This window comes from Cynoglossus semilaevis, chromosome 2, assembly GCF_000523025.1.
Source record: "Cynoglossus semilaevis isolate Cse_v1.0 chromosome 2, Cse_v1.0, whole genome shotgun sequence".
NCBI lineage: Eukaryota > Metazoa > Chordata > Actinopteri > Pleuronectiformes > Cynoglossidae > Cynoglossus > Cynoglossus semilaevis.
The window spans coordinates 10,238,866-10,260,162 of NC_024308.1; the positions used below are offsets into that span (position 1 = coordinate 10,238,866).

Here is a 21,297-nt window from a genome sequence, read left to right on the forward strand (position 1 = left end):
GCGGTGGGTCGGGGCGGGGGGGGGGGGGTGCGGGGGGGGGGGGGGGGTGCCCTGCTGCTCTCACCCCATGTTTCAAACAGGGCTCCCCAGGGAAGGATATGAATAATAATGAGAACAAGTGAAAATCGAACAAACACCACGCTCACATCTCCGCCGCAGTTGTCTGGCTCTTATTTCTTCCTGAAATCTTGGGAACATTTTGATTCGCTGACAGTTGATTTTAATCCAGCAGACAGGCTCCGAGGGACGAACACCTGTGATCAGCACGGAGCCAGAGAACGTGCCGGAAAACACGCTTGCACACACACATATACAGTACACATACATGGTGTGGCAAAGTCATGATATATTTATATGGGACTACTCCAATGTCAACTGCTGAAATACTACCTTTGTTAACTAAGTGTTTAGTCTAGAATTAACCATCTCTGTCCATGAATTCTTTTCTTTTCCTGGGATTCCATGTCATTTCATTAAGAAAGAATTAATATCTGTTTGACTGTTAAACACATTTAAATTAATCAGTGGAAATAAATTGTGTTTACTGCTGTCCTCACAGACAACATATACATATATTTTGGTAATGTATTTAATAGGGTTTAGGAACATGTCCACTGGAGGCAGCAGAATGCAGGAAACCAATCCTAAACGTCCAAAGTCCAATCAGAAGCAGAAGAGTAAATGAACCATAAACCAAGATCAAAAGCAGAAAAAAAACTGCAGAGATTGACAAGAAAGAAGTAGTCAGGAGTACTCAGGCTGAACACTCAGAAGTACACAGACTAAACAGGCAGACAAGAACAGAGAGGACAGGTACAGGCGTTCAGACAGAGGAGGAGCTAATGAGACACAGGTGGAGCAGATTAGGTCGTCATTACAGAGGGAAGCGGAGGAACAGGTGGACAATCATGGGGTGTGTGTGAGTGTGAGTGTGAGTGGACACAGGAGACAGGCAGTGGAGCGCCAAGAAGACAAACTCAAGGTGAGACGAAAAACCACATGAAATAACCACAGGACATGGAACAGGTCACAGGGTGAAGTTTTTCAAATGGACATGTCATTGACTTTATGAGGTTAACGGGGGGTTAACATGTTTTTTATTTTACATTTTTTCCAAACTTTCCTTAGGAAAATCTCTGAAGTGGTTTTAGACGTTGGTTGTAGCACAGATTGGATGACACTAAGGTACAAACTGTAAAGGCCAGTGAAGCTCAGACAATTTCCCAGCATCCCTTTTTCCTTAACAGATAGTGTTTAATGGACCTGAGATGGTGGTACTTAAGGATGAACTCTGTCTCCAACGTCGTCTTCATAAGTTCTCCTAAAGACTAAAGACGATTAATGAACAAATCCCTTTTGTGTCATGTTATGTTCTGCAACAATCAAAATCATGGCTGATATCACTGTGATATCACAGCAAAACATATCCTCTGCACCAGTTCCATGTTTCCGGAGAGATGAGGTTGATTTCCCGTGCGCTCCCTCGGATATAACATTCACGTATTCCATATATGTTTCCACCTTCCTGTTCATATTTCAAGCACAAATTCCTGTCAACCTCCTCGGTACTTGTTTCCAAAGTCGTAGAGAGTGAGCGAGCTGTGCAGTGCACACACACTCACGACAGAAGAGAGAGCCAGGACACGCATGTCAGACTAAGAGACGGCTGTCATCCCACTCTCTTATCCTCCATCCCAGACATGCTAATCCCTGTTATAGCAGGCAGGCGCGGAGAAGATAAATTTGTGGTCAGTAAGAGCAGGTGTGTGCATGCCGTCAGGCTGTGCCGGGGCAAGTGCAACTGGAGAAGGTTTGGAGATGGAGCAGCTGTTGTTTGGAGGCTTCGGGGGGGCAGAAGGAAAGATATGTGTTGGATGATATTTTCTGCATGATGAAGGAGGGATGGTGATGGAAAGTTGACCCACGTCTGCCCCCTGTGGATGATTGATGGACTTGGATGGATGTAGAAAGGTCACTAAGGTCAAAAGTGTTTTTGATCAAGAAAACTTGAGTAGCGCTCTGGAAACGAAAAAGAAACCAAGTCCCTAATTACAACCAGAGACACTTTTGTTTAGTCTCCACTGAAAGCCAGAAAGGAAAAACTTTCACAGCCTTCAAAGGCAGGGCTTTGACCTAAACAACGTGCAGGATACACACTGACACTAACTTCAAAGGCAGGGCTTTGACCTAAACAATGTGCAGGATACACACTGACCCTGACAGATAGACGAGAAATGTTTCTCACAAAATGTTACTGGGAATTTTAGGAAAAACCTCTTTACTGACACCACACTTGACCAACTGGTACTGCAGCCAAAACAACAACAACAAAAAGAAAATACCTGCAGACGGCAATGTTGGTGCACTTTAAGTATATTCCAAGTGGCTGATTAGAAATGACTGGCTGATTACAGTATCTGGTTTGATTAAAATTGTCTTCTTTTTTTTAATTATAAAAAATGTCCTGATTTCACTGCCTTGGATTAAGGTAATGAAATGCTTTAAGGCTAATGAGACGCATCTGTGTCTATAAATGGAAGCTGCATAATCAGAACAACTGTAATGAAATGAAATGGTGAAGATATTACCGTGGGATTTAAGTCAGTATATTCCCTATCTCACCACAGCATTCTGTCTTCAGTCTGAGCAGATCAGACTGAAGAATTAATAGTGTACGTCCACCAACCAACACAAACCTCAGCCAGCTTCTACAGATATCCCCCAACAAGGTGACCCCCGCGTCGGCTCCCCCCAACCTTCTTCCCCAGATAAGGCCTAGTGATCCCCAGGAGCCTATCACTAAAATCTGTCATGGTGTTCCACCTCTTTTTCTTCACATGTAATTACATTGCATTGAGTGTGGGGGCGGTGGAGGGCTGGGCTTCGTCGGCAGAGGAGATTCTTTTCACACCAGATGAATGTGTCTACCTGTAGAGAGAGTGGTCCGACTGCGTTTTAGAGAACAGACTGGTTGCAGTCGGGGGGGCGGAGGGGGGGGTTCCTGCGTGAGCAGCCGCTTCAAATAGAGCCCCCGCCTGCTCCGTGCCTGGCCCCGCTCCACCTCAGAGCTGCTTCCAACCAGGCCTAGAGAGCGACAGAAGAGCTTCACACTGGCAAATTCAGTGGCTCACACCAGATGGAGTCTTTGTTCTTCCTCTCCGACACACACACACACGCCATGTACACGCCTGCGTGCAACCAGCACACATGCAGCGGCACACTCGCACCAGTGGGGGCACACCTCCTCGGCAAATCCAGGATCAGGATGACAGGGGGTGGTGTGATTCCTCCTGTCCTTTGTCATGTTCACGTTAGACATATGCAAATGGACATTGTTCACAAAGAATGACACAAATCCACCGTGTCTAAGTCCACAGAGAGGACTGGTGATGGCTATTTAGTTAACATGATTTATGGTGCTGTTTGACCCACTTAGCACATGTGGCTGTGAAATGCTGCTCATTTCAGAGAGTTTGAGAATAGCTTGTGTTTCCCAGAGGACGGGCAGAGGTGAATGACAACTATTTTTGGAATTTTTAAATATTTTTTGAGTCAGTTTTTGGCTAAATTAATCCATAAATAATGTGCAAACTGAAGTTTATTACTGTTTTACTATGTTTGCTGGGATTCTGACCATCATTCTAGATTTATTTTACACTTGTAGTTACATTGTATTATTTTGCATACAAAAAGAAAGATAGAGTTGCCTTCTGTGATAACTCCAACCACACATATTGGTAACTTGATTCCGTAGTGTATCACACTTGCTTACACATCTGCCTTACACACAGAAGGTGCTGGGTTTGAGCCCCAAACGAACCACATACTCAGGGTCGCCTGTTGCAGCAGGTCTGAGTGGTTCCATAGTGAAGTGGTTATCACGCCTGCCTTACACATCCACTTAGTCCAACTACAGTATGTTGCTAGCGCTTCCCTTGTGGCAGCCTGTGTGAGTTGCAAACACTCACACTGTGAATTTCCCGATAAGGGACTTAATTTATTTGTTGTTATTTTTTGGTCATGGACTCTTGTCCATAGTGTGGTCTCCAGTTCAGCTGTGGACACATCCAAAGACCAAACTGAGACCTGTCTTACTGCTGACTTATTTTAAAATCGTTCTTCAACATTCCATCTACTGTCAGTGGATACACTGAATCGCCCACAGCATTACACGCCCTCCTGGGTTTGGAGACATTTTAGTGTGGGGACATTGTCCTCTCTTTTATGTCTTTTCCCTTTCTTCTCCAAAGATGGCCAACAGGACTGTGGTTAAGGACCTTTGGTTTGTCTCACCTGACCAAATTATACTCTTCACAGGGTTTCTTCTCCAAGTTTTTCTTGGCAAAACTCAGTCTGACTTTGACTTGTCTCTCAGCAGAGGTTTGTTTCTTGATCTGAAACCTCAGAGTTTTTCTACTGCACCTCTGTTGACCTTACATTCAGACTGACCTCAGTCAACCACAACTCAATCAGCATTTATTTGAAAATCTTTATACACAGCTTGGACATGTTTCTTTTCCTTTATAATCTTTACTTCTATATCATGTCTTCTACCTAATATAGAAAAATATTTCGGTACCATGTTAATCTGAAGGTCAGAGGTCAAGAGCATTTGCTCTGTTTGTTTGTTTTTTCATTATCTATTGCAAAAGCTCGGTAAACGTTTTAATGGCTATTTTCAGGTTTAATTAAGTTTATGTGTTAAATCAACGACAGAAATCAAATGTTTTTTAACTGATTTATTTTTTATTCAGTGGAAGTGATATAAATGCATGTTTTATTTTTTACTTCTGTGACATTTTTGACTTTTTTAAGATCTAATGTCTCATCTATTTGTCACCATTCTGTCATCATGAAGTCTTTGGGATGACAGATCAAAACTGACATTATACTTTACAATTTTTAAAAAACAGAAAAACTCATAGTTTAAAATCTGTTGTGACCTTTAATTAATGTGAGAAAATGTGTGAAAACCATTCAATCAGGAGGATTAAGAAAAAAAACTATCAGGAAGCGGATTAATCACGAAATAAATGATACGTCTTTTTAATTTTCTCATGATTTGCATATTATAAGGTCATAGATATCCAAGGCTGGAGCAGGAACCTTTAACAGGATCTGCTGAGCTGGTATATTGAGTATGCTGTCTTCTTTAATGAAAAATGGAGGTAGGCAGTAGAGACTCATCTTAGAGCTGAGGTGAGATGTCACTCTGTCAGTTTGGGTCTGGTCTGTGCCATGATAAAAGCAGAACTCTGTGCTGTGAGCAGCTCCATCTATCAGTTCAGTTTAAAAGTCACCTTGAACACGTCAACTCAAAACTCTAACTTCATAAGTTATCGTTTTTTTTAAAAAGTCTCTCTATGCATCAAGTTGTGTGACTGGTCTGACGTGATTTTACTGTAAAATTTCATCAGGATAAAAATAAAGTGAAAAAATGGTTCATTAATTTTACATAAAATTTGGGCAGGATGTCGGAGAGAATTTGACAAAGATGTGTCATGTATTACAATAGGAAGCAGCTCTTTCAAGTACCTGACCTCATCCAATTCTCCGCCATGCAGATACACTGCATTATTCATCACTGTCTGGCCCAGATCTGCATTTGAATTGGGATAAAAGAGTCACAATCGCTTTTCCATTAGGGTATTACACGGCTGCAGCAGGTTAAGTCAGAGGACCGTGGTTTGGTTGTTTTTTTTTTTATTGGTTTTTTGTTTTTTTTTTTCACTTTTGGGTTCTTAGATTCTAATGAAACCTAGGAGGACATTTCTGAGGAGACAAAAAAAGACCAAATTCCATTTGTCTGACCTTCGAGACATTTTCAATCAAGTGGATCAACACAGAGACAGAAGTTCATAGACATTTAATAAAAGATAATCGATTGCATAGTCTCGTAAAAAAAAAAATGGAATGGGATTTCTATTTTTGTTATTTTTGTTGTTCTTTGTACAAGGCACTTAATCAACCCAGGCACAAATGTCATTTCCCGTCTAACAACATGAAATCATTCACTTCTATTATTCACTAGTGGTTTGTCGACACGAGTGGTTTCTAAATGTGCTGAGGAAAATATAAGATTGACTCTGTCACAGAGGAGCTAAGAACCCGACTGTGGACAAACCGAGTTACATGTTACATGACCAAACTTCACATTTGTAAAGAAAAAGAATACAATTTAAAAATTACACTCGTGTATAATTTTCGCTTTCCCTGCGGCACCACGTTCAGGAGAAGCTTGACACTCTCGCCCACTAGTGGTAAAAGTCTAACGATGCCATTCATCTGACATTCTTGTCTGAGGGTGTGTAATGACCATCCCGGCCTCGCGAGGTCGCAATTTCGTCCAAAAAAGAGCGCTAAAGCCATCATTTTTGCCATAGTTGCTTGTTCAGTGCATAACTAATACAAAATATTTTTTATAATGTAAGTACCATTGGGGAGTTTATGCATAAATACTTTATAGTTTACAACTGTTTATAGTATTAAGAGGCTTGAAGAAAAGAGTTTGTCCATAACATACCAGGAAGAAAAAAATCATTTGTTTTCAATCCATGCGGTAAAATATTAAGTAACCACACAGTCAGAACGATCAGTATTAAATAACTTATACTGACAGCTGTTAACATGCGGGACCTGTTTACATCCATCTGTTTCCCTGACGGAAGAGTTTCATATATTTTCAGTTATGTACTTGTGCTTTTATTTTGGAAGGAAACTCCAATTGAAACACAAGCATTTCCCGTCTTTATTTTCTCAGCCAAATTGTCTTCTTGTGCTACAGTTATGCGGCTGTTGTGCTTCCTCCTTTTGTCAGCATGGACATAAAACGAATCACTTCCTGTACACAGTACATAAACGTAGCCGTGCCGCAGCTTCGTCTGTGGCACACAGACGACTGTGTGTGAAGCTAACGGTCTCGTCCAACACTTGATTTTTCAAGTAATGGTCAATGAACATATGGACAAACACCCTGTTGGATTTAGAAAAATCCAGTGTTTTATCTTTATGTCCAACATTGTATTTCACAAAAACTATCCAAAAACTTTAATATCCTTGTAACAGAAAAGGTCTTCACTAGTGTAAATTAGAGAGATCGTTGTGTGTATTTGTAAAAATATTTGTTGATGGTATATTTTATATTAAATTAATGTTGTTAGAAATAGCCAATCAAAACAACTGATACTTTCAGTCTGTCTAGAACAGTTCCATCAGTGACTGTGGTTTCAACATGTGGAACTAATAGTGGTTTCATTGATTTGGAATATGACTGGATCAAAGATCTTGATATTCACATAAATGCTACAGCGGTTGTAGTGCATAAAGAAAAAAGTGTCTGATGTCAGGGCTGTGTCAGTTCTGGTTCTCTACCACTGAAAGGCCGTTAAGTGCTTCTGCTCAGAACTTGCTGAGCTGCGGCAGCGCCACAGCTTTGACCAACACTGCAGAGAGCAGGTCTGTAGGCCCAGAGTGGTGGGCTACAGCCGTGGCAGAAGGACCCCCGTGCTTGTGTTCAGAGCTCAGAGGTGTGGGAATCTTTCCTCTCTGTAGCGTGGACTTGCAGGCCCCACTGCCAGCGACTCCACCCAAACTGGACTTGCTGTTCTCTGCCGTGGGTATGACGGTGCCCAGGTTGAGGGTGCCCACTACAGGGGCGCCGGTGGAATCTAAGCTGTTCTGGCAGCAGCAAAGCAGCCGGAAGAAGGCAGCCCTCATCTCCCTGCTGGACAGGGTGTATATGAGAGGGTTGAGAGCAGAGTTGAGAACAGCTAAGGCGATGAACCAGTCCACCTGGTAGAGCACAGGGCAATTGTCTGGACTGCAGCCCACATCCAGCAACAGCAGGAGGAACAGTGGAGCCCAACATACGACAAACACTCCAAGAACGATGACCACTGTCCTCAGCAGAGCCAGTGAGCGCTCCGAAGGTCGACTGCTGACCCTGCGACCACTGGAGGTCACCAGGCGATAGATCCTGATGTAAAGGATTATGATGGCCACCAACAGGGCGCTGAAGACACTGATGCAGAAAGCCACGTAACTCTTAGCGTAGAGCGGTAGCACTGTGGAGCAGGAGGTCATATTATTCAGGCAGTTCCACCCCAGGCTGGGCAAGGCACTGAGCAGCACTGACACAAGCCAGCAGGCCGCCAGCAAACCCAACAGTCTCCCTCGACCTGCCGCCTCACATGGGCGCAGACGCACCATAGTCATGTGTCGCTCAATTCCAATGGCCAAGAGGCTGAACGTGGAGGCGCTGAGGGCCACGAACATACTCCCCTCTCTGGCCAGCCACTGTATGGGCGTCAGAAAGTAGGTGTTACGTCCTGAGGTAAAAATATTGACGACGTAGGCCACACCGGCAAGGAGGTCCGAGAGCGCTAGGTTCCCTATGAGGATATACATTCGACTGTGGAAGCGCTTGTTTCTCCAGAGAGCGAGTAAAACTGTGACGTTCTCCAGTACAATCAGCACACAGATGAACAGCAGCACCGCCATCTTACACGTCCCGCTGCTGCGAGGTCGATCCCACTTCCCTGAGTGGTTGTAGTGTTTGACGATGACTATATTCATTCCTTCCTCCAGTATGTTTGCCATACTTCCGGCCCTTCCTGACCTTCCCTGGTCACACAGCAGAGGGAGCTACAGCACTGGACACAGTGAAGGGAGGTCAGGCTGCTCAGCCACGCAGTATTGGTGGAACCTCTTCACAGACTCTTCTGGGACCTAAGAAAAACACGAAAATATATTAGAAAAACATTCAACCACAAAAAACAAACAAAAAAACAAAAAAAAAACTTTTAGAGTTTTTGAGGGGTTTTTTTTGAGTTAAGGTGTCTTACGATTGTTTTAATATGGCCATTTCAGCTGTAAAGAATAATCGTTAAAAGAAAATCGAGTCGTGTCTCCTAAACACAAACATTGCCTTTTTTTTTATTGCCTTTTTGTCTTTACCGAACTATCAAGTTGACTGTCAGTAGAACAACGAACCCACAGCACAGTGGAATTAGGAGTCATATACATAAACATATTATAAAACTCCTTAAAGTTACTTATTGTCCTGCTAATAGTTATAAATACTGTAGTCGGTACTTTTATCAATCTTATTATTGTGGGTGAACAAAAGCCTATTTAAATTTATTTAACTACAATAAAACAAAAGAAATAGTTATGATGAAGTTATTGACCAGCAAATTTGAGACGAACTCCCTTTTCTCCACATCACACATAATAAGGTTTTATATATTGTATTTGTATCAGTAAAAAGTATCATTTCCAGACAAATGTCTGAGAATTACCGAAAAAGTACCAAATAAGTTAATAATTATATAATTGCTGCCGATTAAATAGACGCAGAACTCGTTTGAAACTAATTAATTTCAGGGGTTCTGAGTTGGTGAGACGCGACAGACACATTAAAATAATGTTTTAAAGTAAATTAACAATCCGACCAAAGTAAAACAAATGTAAAACTGAAGTTCGACTCTAATCAGTACACGTAACAACACCTTAAGTTATTTACCCTTGGACGTTTTGGATTCCATCTCGGCGATGTCACGCTGCTGGAATACAAAAAAAGTTTCCACAGATCGATAAAAAATATTGGAGATTTTCTTTGAGATCAGTGATGTGTTCTTGTCCTCAGACCTCCTCTCCTCTCCTCTTTGCTCCGTGGCTCTCTTTACCCAGTGTTCACTCCTCCCCCCTCATGATGACGGTGCTGATGAGGAGGATGATGGGGCGGGACCTTTCCTGACCTTTTCATCAAGGATATACCGAACACAGCCACGTGTGATGACGATACGATATTTCAGTAGTGGCCGCTTCGATTTGCTTTCAGTCAACGCTTCATTTTTTTGTACTCAACACTCCTGTAGAAAAGGTGTATCTTTGTTACGCTTGACGGCCCTGGCATTGTAGTGTGTGAGGAAACTTTGCATTAACTGACATACTCAAATGAACCAAACCACAAATGTATAACTGTATTTTCTGTTTGATGGGGGTGACCATGGTTTGACTAATGTGTGCTGTGTTGGCCAGTAGCTAACACACGTTGGGTTCTAGCTCCCGATACCTTTTCCATGAACAAATGGACTTTGTCACTAGCCTGCACATTTAGTGTTTTATGGCACTTTAGCCTGCTACTACAGCCTGCAATGGAGGTAGCCATGTCCATATATGATTTACACTTCAACCAAAGTGGCAAAGTTGTATCTATTTTGTGTCTAAAATGGTGGGAAATAATAAATGTTTTTCACTCTCATTAAAAAGAAAATTGTTTTGTCTATTTATAGGTTTATTTTCTCAGAACTCCACACAGAGAACTCATTGTTGTCTGTCTCTGTTTCTCTACGCGGCCTATTACAGGAACTACAAACCATATTATTAGCTTTGTTGTCGTTATGCTTGGATTTCACATTTACAAACCATATTATTAGCTTTGTTGTCATTATGCTTGGATTTCACATTATACAACTGAAGCATTTACATCTTCAACTTTCCAATGAAAATTACATTTTACTCATTCACACTACTCAATTCCTCATCTTCTTCTTTTCTTTGTGTCCTGCTATGCACCACTGCCATCTCCTGGTCATTCCAGTACTGTTGTTTACATTTTTAGCCATTGGCTTTTAATAAACCCTGTTTGTATTATTGTACTGGATCAGACATTTATTCATTCATTAATTTTCAACCATTTAATCTTTTCCAGGTCGCAGGGACCAGCGAGAAGAGTCGGACATCCCAGGACCTTATACAGTGTATACCGTAGACAGGCAGTGGGTCTTTCTCATGTTTAAACCTACGGTCAGTACAAAGCACATTGTTGATCTTATCCCCAAAATGTATTTGTTTGGACTTTGGGAGAAGGAAATGTGGCTGGAGAAAACCCACACACAAGTTCAGGGAGTTCATGGAACTACTGGGAATCAAACTAACGAGACAGTGAACTTCATCCTCTGAGGCAAGAAAATATACATAAAACTAAGGGAAGTTTGGGGTGGTGGGCTTTGATTAGGCGGTAAGGATAGTTGTTTTTTACAAATCAAAGTAGAAATCAAGAGACAATGGACTTTTGGAAGAATGGAAATAACTGTGAAACTTCCAGAAGGAGAGTAGGCAAAAATGAAAGTAAAAAAACAGAGAGTTTGGTGTGGTGGGCTTCAGAGAACTCTATTAGGAGAGCGATAGTCTGGTTGGCTTAGTCACTTTGGAGCAACCCAGACAGTGGTGGACAAAGAAATGAGCAGAATGTAACTGCTGTGAAAACCCCTGAAAATAAAGTAGTAAGAAAAAAAAATATGCAGGGTGGAGTACAGTATATGTACTCAACACAACCTCATACTTACATATACTACTGTACATATAGTAATACTGTGTTTGTACATAACGAGTATAAAGTATGCCCTAATGGTATGATCTATAATCTATAATTGTGTCCTTAGACTAATGTCCAGAGGATGTAAACACAACAGAAGTGGACGTTGGACGTTGGACGTTGGTTCTGTGGTTCAGGTAGGACAGTATCATATCTGCTCTGTACGAGTGCCCATGTTTAATTAGCTGACTTTCTGCAGATCTCCATTCTGTAGCTGTGTTCATCTCAGGTCATGTTCGTCTGGATGAAAATCAAGATGATCATGAACTCATGGCCGTACGGCTGGAACATCAGGGTCTAGGTTTGGCAGCAGTCTTGCTGCTTAAAAAAAGTTTTGTTTTTTTTTAAACTCATACATTGTCAGTACACCTTTACCTTGTCATAGTGCAACCCTCGACACAGGGGTGACCACAGTGGCTTTTTATCTTTGATTCCACCTTTGAAACTGTCACAGATGTGGAAGAGTGTGTCTAAACTGCTGACACACACGAGATGCTTCAAATGAACAGAGGCTTGAAACACAGACAGATACAGGCATCTGTGTGTTCATGTTTTTTAGCATGAAACCCACAGTGAGAGGCCTGGCTGACAGTCTGCCAGCCTTCAGTCACCCAGGGCTTTGCAGATTAATGAATGACCCTAAGAGATGTTGACTTTACCCTGAGCTGCAGGGATGTTCAGAATCTCTGGCACACCATTTATAACAGTATGAAAACATCCCAGAGACCTTGGCTCTGTGTTGTTTTAGGCTGGACACACACTTCCTGAATCTTTGGTGCTGTGATGGAAGAAGGAAACTGTAGCTGCAGTTCACCATAACAGTGAGGAAAGATGAAGTGGTTGCCAAGCTTTGGTCTGTGTACTGCCGATGTTGTTGTTGTGAGTCTGCTTTTGCTCTTTTGTCTCTGTACGATCTTTGGCTCTGTGGCTCTGTGCTCCAACGCAAAGTGAGTCAGTGAGTGGTGACGCAAGCCTCGGTGGTGAGTTGGATGTTTGGGAATGCTAAGTGTAGTGAGAACGACGAGGCAGCAGCACCAGCTGTGGAAAAGTGAGGCCTCTTGGGCCATCACCCCTCTTCCTCTACCACAGACACTGACGTTTGTCCAAATGGCTTCACAAGAGCACTAGAAAAAGTCCGTTCTCATCAATACTTTGACTTTTCTCAGGACCAGACTCGGGAAATTGGGGGAAGATTTGGCAAATATAGAATGTGTAGACCAGTGTTTCCCAAACATTTGTTCTGGGGACCCATATTTTAAAAGTCACAAACTCACGACCCAAGTCAATAGATATTATTCGTAAACTAATGATGCGAGACTACCCAAAAAAAATAATTTCTTGCGACCCACCTGAGGGTCGCAACCCAGTCTTTGGGAAACAATGGTGTAGACCAATGGTCTATTTTATTTACATGTAGATAATATACTGGTATTAATTGTATTAATTGTTGAAACTTAAATGTAACAGAGGTGTTTTATTTGAATCAGTAGCAGAGAAAAGTGTCTGTTGTTATCACTGTCATACATGACTTGTCTTTTATGAGTTGTTTAAAAACAGCTGTGCTAATCCTGTGTATAACACAAAGGTATAAAACAGATTAAGTAACCAATGTGAATTCATCATCGCCTTTTCTTTTTCTTGCACGGAACTCACCTTACGTCTCAGGAAGTTGTGTGCAGAGCCGGGCTGATAGTGTATCTGAAGGAATGAGGTTATCAGTGAAGGTCTGAGGTCTTTGAGGTGACTGTCTTGTCTAAGGCAAAAACTTACTGCCTCGTCTAGATAACCTTTTTTATCTGCATCCAGCTCAAAATAGCCACATCAATAGATACCCAAATGAAAGGATCAGAGGCCTGGAGGACAGATAGGGCTGATAAGTGTGCAGTGATGCTTAATCTGTATTGTTTAGTAAAACTTTTAGAGAAGTGCTGACTGTTATCTTAGACCAGGAACTTCAATGAGCTGAGTGCCCCAGCTGCCAGTGTCACTGTACTGTGGGGCCGCATCAGTTATCAATGGTCAGTATATAAAAAAATACTATACTTCAGATGAGTACAATTAATGACTAAAGAAATGATTGAAATAAAATTAAATTTGAAGTGGGCCGTATCTGTGGGCCAGACGTGGGCCAGAGTTTGGGAACCATCTGAGACTTTTCAAAAATCAAAGAAAAGGAGGCTGAAATAACTTGGATTACGATATGTTGTTGCTAAGTTGTTGAGCTAGCCACTTGTCATTACTACATCATGGAATTCTGACCTTTAGCTTGACATTAAATTATTCCCAGCTTCCTCTTCTAGAAGATGTCTGGTCTGCATCCTATCACATTAACACCACGTAACCTTAAAGTCAACCTCTTTGTGCCGTTATTTATTTTCTTTACGATAGGGACCTTAAAACACTTGACATGACTCCGGGCCATTGCTTCACCAAAATAGCTTTAAAAATAACTTGGATCTCAGTCATGTAAACAATCATGCCCAATTTTCTCAGAACTACGTTGCTGATGTCTGGGAATGGTTGGGAAAGTTTCCCATGTGTGACTGTGTGTGTGTTTGCGTGTGAGTGTGAGAAAAGTTTGAGTATGTGCAAAAAAAAAAAAAAAAAAACCTACGACCGTGGGTTTGATGCTTGTCTTTGCCCCGACAATTTAAATAGTCTCTTATCGTTGTTGTTTTTTCACGCCACAACAATGGCACTTTATTTTCCACACTCAAATCAAGGTCACGGTGCTTGGGGCATAAAACTAATAATTCTCTCCACGCAGAAATGTTGATGTCAACAATGGGATGTTTGTGTGTCGTTACCCACATTGTCTGATTGTTGGTGTAGGAGAAAAGGTCAGGGGTTCGTGTCCTTTGGGATGAAACTAATGGTCTAATGTGATGTGTTCCACACATTCTTAACTGAGCCCCTATCATACACCATTTATCCCCAACACTCATCTTGGTACGGAGCCCCACCCCCACCCACTGCGTCCCTGAGGAGTTAAAGCAGAAGCCTGAGAAAGGCTGAACCCACTTTAGGAAAAAGTCCAGACTCCATTTTAAATGCCATCAGCAGAAATTTAGCTTTTAATCCTCAAAGTCATCCTTCCTGGTGCTGTGCTACAACAGGCATCTAACAACTGTTTGGTCTTTCTGCTACTACGAGCTCTTGTCTTAGATCCACAGCTCTAGTTTAAAGGAGATGTGGTTTCCACTTTAGTGCAAGTACTAAAGATTATAAAGATGATTTTATATCTTCCGTTCTCCAACACTAAAAACAATAAAAAAAAGAATGCGGACCTGGAAGCACAGAGTTTCCTGACTAGTGAGAGAATGTTGCACACTCACTTCCGTGCGATGACAGCATTCTCTAAAGCATTGTTTCCCAAAGACCGGGTCGCGACCCTCAGGTGGGTCGCAAGATTTTTTTTTTTGGGTCGTCCCACATCATGTTTACCAAAATTTCACGAATAATGTCTATTGAATTGGGTCGCGAAGGTTTGTGACCTTTAAAATGCAGGTCCTAGGAAAAACGAAACTCTAAGGAAATTAAAGTCAGAAAACTTGGAGGATGAATCTGTTGTGTTTTTGTATATATTTTTGTGTATATATTTTTTTACTATAAATGTGTCATTGTTTCATAACAAACATTTTCAAACAAACTAGCAAATGTTCAAAATGTCCCAGACTAGCAGTGTCAACACCAATGTGAAATCATTTGTCAGGCTAATGACAGGGCTCTGCACAATGTGTGCTCATTTCATGAGTTCATGAAAACCGTTGTGGGATGAGATGACCTCACTCTGAGGTCCCCGTACAAACACAATGAGAGCTTTTAGAGTGATGCACACTCGTGTACAGTCAAGGTCCAGAGGTGTTTTCCCAGCATGTGACTTGACGTTGTATAAAATGAGTGGTGTAATTTTAATTACCGTATGAATCTGAGTCAGTCACTGTCAGCCAAGAGCAGCTGAGAGAGTATCACGCTGCGGTGTGAGTGACATACGGACGTACAGATTTGATAAGAATCTGCAGAGTTGGTAAAAACTGCCGTGGTGACAGCTCAACCAGAAAGAACAAAAACAAGAAGAATATCAGTCAGGATCTTCCTAAAGCTCTCTGGCTCCAGAGCTGCTCAGGAAACAAAGACTAAACACACACACTTCACATCTCATTAGACTGGGCCGCTGTGACTGGCTGTGGGCCAAAGTCACGTAACTTTGCAGTATTTTATACCATGTAAAGAGTGACATTTGGTTAGATAATATTTAGTTTGATTTTACTTGAATTGAATGGAACATAAATAGCCCACACAAATATAACGCGAACGTTTTGAATGGAACATAAATAGCCCACACAAGTATAACGCAAACATGTCTTTCCTGTATGAAGACAGGAAGTCACATATTTGACATTGTCTTCCTGATCTGCTGCTAATCTTTTTAGCAGTTTTGGTCAAATATTCCAAAGTTTGACGGTTTGATTCCCGACTTGATGCTGCTCCACAAGTCTGAGAAATTAAAAAATGAGTTGCTCATCATTTCTACCCACGATTTGAGTTTCTCCCTTACTGACAGTAACAGGTCTGAATACGCGCAAAGGTGTTTATTAAGAGGAAAACTTGTGGTCAGATCTGTACCTGATCCGTACAGGGTATTGAATATGTCAATAGTCAAAAATATATAATCAAAAAATGTATAGGTCCTATAAATAAGTAAATATTGCACACACCAGATCCACAGCTAAACTGTGTAGTTAAAGTCATCATCATTCATAATTATAGTTAATTAAAAAATATGTCTTTACACTACATTTTACTACATTTAATTGAAAATAAAAATCGGGATTTTGACTTCACATGACTAGGCAGGAATTCTGTCACAAAACCAGTCATGATATCCCTTTAATCTAGCACAAAGACTGATAGTCGGTTTAGTAGTGAAGGTTAGTGCAGAGTTCTTCTGTTTCTCCCATATTTTAGTTTCCATGTCGCCACTAGAGCAAAGGAGGTGATGTGAGGCCTACAAAGGTCAGAGAGATGTTTTGATGTTCCCAACAGGAATGTACTCCATGACATTAGTGACAGAAAACAGAAACAAAAAAAAAAAATAAGCATGAAGTACATTCAGTCTGCTGTGGAAAAGACCATATGTTTTCAGGAAGTACAAAAGTTAAGGTTCAAAGTTGTAGTGAAATATCTCTCATTTCAGGATTCTGGACCAAGTTTGTAGAACAAGAATTTTTTTTTTTTGTTGGATCAGTACATTTTTTATTTTTTATTTTTCATTCTTTATTCTTAATCTTTTCTAAGTATTAACCATATTGTTTTTAATGTGCTGATCACCAACTTTGAGCTTCTTAGTCTTAGTCTTAGTTGCTCTTGCTGCCTTACTCCCTACTCCTAATCTGGTCCAGATGCCAGTCTGTCCTGTCCAGTCCAGCGTGGCCCTGCCCTGTGTCAGTCCTAGCCAAACCACTGATCTGTCCTTTTGTCCCAGAAAGCTCTGACTGCCTGCTCAAATTTTTAATTTTGCGAATTCGCTGGCTGACCACAGAAATGCCTTAATTCTTTGCAGTGCAGAGTTACAAAAATGTTGGAAACGAAACTCAGTGATTGTGGTCCGTATTAACATGAATGCAGATTTGTTGGCTGAATTTCCTTAACGCAGATCTCCAGCTCAACCACATCCCAAGGAGGATGGATTGTGAGCTGGTAACTCACTGGAAAACCATTAAATACTGTTTTAAAAAAGTTTCTTGGTGTCTGTGTAGGTTCTGAACTCGACTGCCTGGGTTCTTTTTAGACATTTCACTTCTAACTTCCCAAAGATCTTCTTCAGTTCTTCAGATCTTCCGCTTCTTCATCCTCAGAGTGGCTGCATATCTGTTCTGTTAAAGTGTGAATTGGGGGTCAGGGGGTCAAATAATCGCTCCATATACTTGACACTCTTTGTGAAGTCTTTGTGAAATCCATCAAGTATTGAACAGACCATAAACTATTTTCAACTGGGCTTTTAAAGTAAAGTGAAACCTAATAGAGTTGTTTGCTACAGTTGTCCGCAGTGAATAGGAAGCTGACGTGTAAATAAGAGCGTCATCTTCATATGGGTGTATTCTTACACCATTTGTTTGTTGTGGTGAAACTTCTGTTGAAGTGGATTAGAGTTCTGCATTAGGAAGCAGCTCTGGGAGGGGTAACTGGTGAACTGTTGAGCAAACAAAAAAATTTTAAATTCTGCCTGCACATGTGCAGTATCGATTCAAACGTTTTGCTCTGGCCTCTCCTGTAAATACACAGTCATTGTTGAAACAAATTTTTAAAAATTCCATCTTTTCTCTCATTGATGTTGTAGGGAGGCTCTCAGCACCTGGAGGACATGTGTGTTTAAATTTTGACTCTCATATTCCGTGGTAAACTGCACCTCTGCCGACCGGTGTTTATAATCACAGTCAGGCTCATTGGTCTGTATGACACACTACCAGGCCAATGTATTCACTCTGCTCCAGCCTGGTAAGTGTGCTGTGACGGCTCTGGTGCCGTTCAGGCTCCAACGGGAGTGGGTTTGTGTGCAGTGGGTGAGTACAGTGTAGTGGGAGGTCTGGAGTGAACACTTGGACGGTCCTAACACCTGGTTAATGTGGTGTGACACTGAACAAAAGTGGCTCCAAACAAGGGATTCAACAGCAGAGCTGTGTAACGTTTATATGACCTTCATATAAACATTAATGAACTCTCTGCCGCTGAGATCATCTTTTCCCAGACATTGGCTGAGTCGGTCCACCACAAATTAACAACTGCACATGTGCTCTGAAACTGTGAGTGCACCTACAGTATACGGCCTCTCTCTCTCTCTCTTTCTCTTTCTCTTTGTCTCTCGCCCTCTCTCTGTCTCACCTTGTCTCAGTCTCCCTCAGGGCCTGTTTTACCTTAAAGTCTGCACCACAACAATTCAACCACTAACAGTGAAATGATCACTCGTCTCCCACTGACCGTTGTGACTCACACCTGTTCCTTTAGCGTGCTCCATCTTCTGGACGTTATCTTCCTCTGAAACAACAGAAATGATGAAAATAAACATCTTATCTTGTGAATTTTGGCTCGTGCCACAGCATCACCGTGACATTGTCCAGTTCTGTGGTTCTTTATTTTATCACGGAGTTTCATTAAGATGAAAAGGTACTGGAACTTTTATTTTCACTGCAGGGTTCAGGAGTTAAAGAACTTCATGTTTTCTTCGCTGCTCTCAAGATGAGGGACTGTTTTCACTGGAGTCTGACCAAAACGATAAAAACGTTACCCGTCAGTGGACCGTCGGTACTGCATGACCGTCACCATCAAGGCATTCACTCACTCATTCATTCACTTTTTTCCTTCGGAAAACTTCCCTACAATTATAGCCTTAGAGGTTTTAGAAGAAAACCAACAAAACCTTTTGTTCAAAGTTTCATTGATGTGGGCACAAAAAACTACAAACACCAGCTCCCACACATTAGTACACGCTCAACATGCAAGAAAGACAAAGGCAGAAGAGTTACATAATTTACAGGAATCTTAATTTACCAGAAATATGGGGCCGCAGTTCAGGGGGAAGTGTGACTAAAGATGTCATAAAGTATGTGGTGTATGTGAAGATATCTACTTAATGTCTGGATCAGTTTGTAGCTTTAAATGTTGGAATTTGGAAACAAAGTGCCTGTTAGAATCACAGATCTATGGTATGTTCCAGGTAGAAAACAAAGCTAAATAATTGTGTTAATAATGAATAAAGCATGAAATAATTCATGGATAGTCATGCAACATACATATATGCTTTAGCTTCTTTTTCTTTTCTTTTTATACTTTTTGTTTGAACAGACCCCAGATTTTTCCTGCAAAAGAACTGACAAAACAAAACAACTGTTAAAAACAGAAGAATGTACAGAGAACTGTAGTCAAAGTCTGTGTCTGTGTCAAAGTCTTTGACATTTCTTTAGGACAAAGCCTGACCTCGTTCTCTGTACGTAGACAAAGAGTGAACATGTGCTTGACTGCTCTGCTCCAGCCTTTGTTGCAGGTATCATTTGTAAAGTGATTTTTTAACAAAATAGTTGAGTTCATTTAGTTAATAAAATTACTCTTTTTCTTATACATTGGTAAATTACAGATTTTAGTGTTAACACTTTTATTTCAATGTTTTCCAAACCTGGATATTTGACAGTATTGTTAACTTTTCTTTCAATTACAAATATATAAAAATGTGAAAGAAATAAAATGTACTACACTTTTTTAGGTTTTGTTCACACCTGTGCATCATGAATGAATGATGAACTTGAAACTATATTATGTTTTAAATCCATAGAACTCCAAGCATGAAAACATAAGGAAACTGTGGAACAATTATTGGACTCTGGCCATGAAGTGGCTTCTGGTTGTATTCCACCAACTGTCCTGACGCTCAGTCCTCACCATACAGACTAATATATTTGTGACCCCTACATTAGGAAAAAGCCCAAAAAAAACAAAAATTTAAAAACCAGTGACCGTTAAGAAGTGTTGTATTTTTTTCCAATAGCTCGAGTCTCTCTTCAAATATTACAACTGCTTGGAGGTGAGAGTGGGCAGGTTATGAATTCTGCTCCAACGGTGGATTCAAACAGTAGACTGGTTGTGTGCAGTATCTATGGCACATGTGTGCGTACACACACACACATACACACACTAGAGAGTCCTCCATGTGAAAGGATTATGTGTCTGGGTGTCAGTGAGTTAATGACACCACTTACTGGGCTAATTCACACTCAGGTTCTTGTGCAGATATGAAAAAAAGGCAACATCGAAGGAAGTCCAACCAACAGAGCATCGGTTGTGTTGGCGAGGCTGCAGTTGAACACTTTCTGGTCCATGTTTGACGTCCTTTGATCCTTCTCCGGGGTCAAAATGGAATTATATCTATAATGTCAACTTTCAGTTTACAATTTGCCGTGTTTGCACATCTGCAGGTCGGAAAGCGAAACTCTCGAAACACTAAATGTTTTTCTACTCAAATGAGCACGAGCTACTTATGGAGTCCACAAATGCCAGAAATGGTAAATGGAAGGAAAGGAGTGGTTGAGTCACGGAGGGAGAGAGTGAGGAGGGGGAGAGAGGGGGGTGATAAAGGGGGCAGGGATTTGAAAGAGACTAAAACAGCAGAGGGCAGAGCCACACACATCTGTCCACTGTGTTTTTATTAAAGCCTGTTGTGTCTCACAGGAAATACCCTCCAATGTTTCCATGAAAATGTTCTTTATGGTTTAAAAAAAATCCAACCAGCTAATAATAAAACCAGAACACTAGGTTGACAGATGAGTCTTAGTTAACCAATTCCCTGCTGCTTTTTTTTTTCTCCAACCCCAGACGATTCCCATAATTAAAAATGAAACCACAGTCTGCTGTTGTCACCACCATTTATCAGCTAAATAATGAGGTTCGTAAAATAAAGGGGGGAAATGTGCTAATATCGGCCGTACCTTGTTTCCATGTGCAGATTCTTCCTGGTGTGTGCGTGGATTTTAACCTCACATTCCAGCCACAGCATTCTGCCATTAAACAACTTGTACTCATGATTCAGATCCTGTGCGCCGCAAACCACAACTGGCCGTGCTGCCAAGCTGCTGCCGTTAATGTGGAGAGTTCACATGCACAGCAGCACAATACACGGAAACCCAAGTCTCCTGAGTGAAATGATATCACCTTTGAATTCAGGAATCACTGCGACTCCAGTTATTGGGAAACAAAAAAACACTTTTTTATGCAATAATCCTCACCAGCTAAAGGGAAAATTCTGTAGACAGGAAACTCTGAGACCTTTGTGGTCATTTGTAAATCATGTTAAAAGGAAATCCACAGCCATCAGCAGCCGTGGCTGCTTCATACTTGGGGAAGCTGTTTGGCGTTAAACATTGAAAGAC

The 21,297-nt window shown here is 41.2% G+C and overlaps 2 protein-coding genes across 3 annotated transcripts in view; one reads left to right on the plus strand and one right to left on the minus strand.

The window, feature by feature from the left end:
* The first annotated feature begins 703 nt into the window (after positions 1-703).
* Positions 704-21,297, plus strand: part of mier2 (mesoderm induction early response 1, family member 2) — a 36,416-nt gene continuing 15,822 nt past the window's right edge. For both annotated transcript variants that reach the window (XM_025052874.1, XM_025052879.1), the window contains exons 1-3: positions 704-982; positions 10,715-10,809; positions 11,448-11,517. The gene's annotated coding sequence lies outside the window, so the exon portion shown is untranslated. The remainder of the gene's footprint in view (positions 983-10,714; positions 10,810-11,447; positions 11,518-21,297) is intronic.
* Positions 5,851-10,138, minus strand: s1pr3a (sphingosine-1-phosphate receptor 3a). Its single transcript, XM_008336740.3, has 2 exons — positions 9,524-10,138; positions 5,851-8,727 (listed from the first exon to the last, which is right to left on the minus strand). Exon 2 carries the CDS (start codon positions 8,596-8,598, stop codon positions 7,399-7,401), a length of 1,200 nt encoding a protein of 399 aa, XP_008334962.1. The 5' UTR covers positions 8,599-8,727; positions 9,524-10,138; the 3' UTR covers positions 5,851-7,398.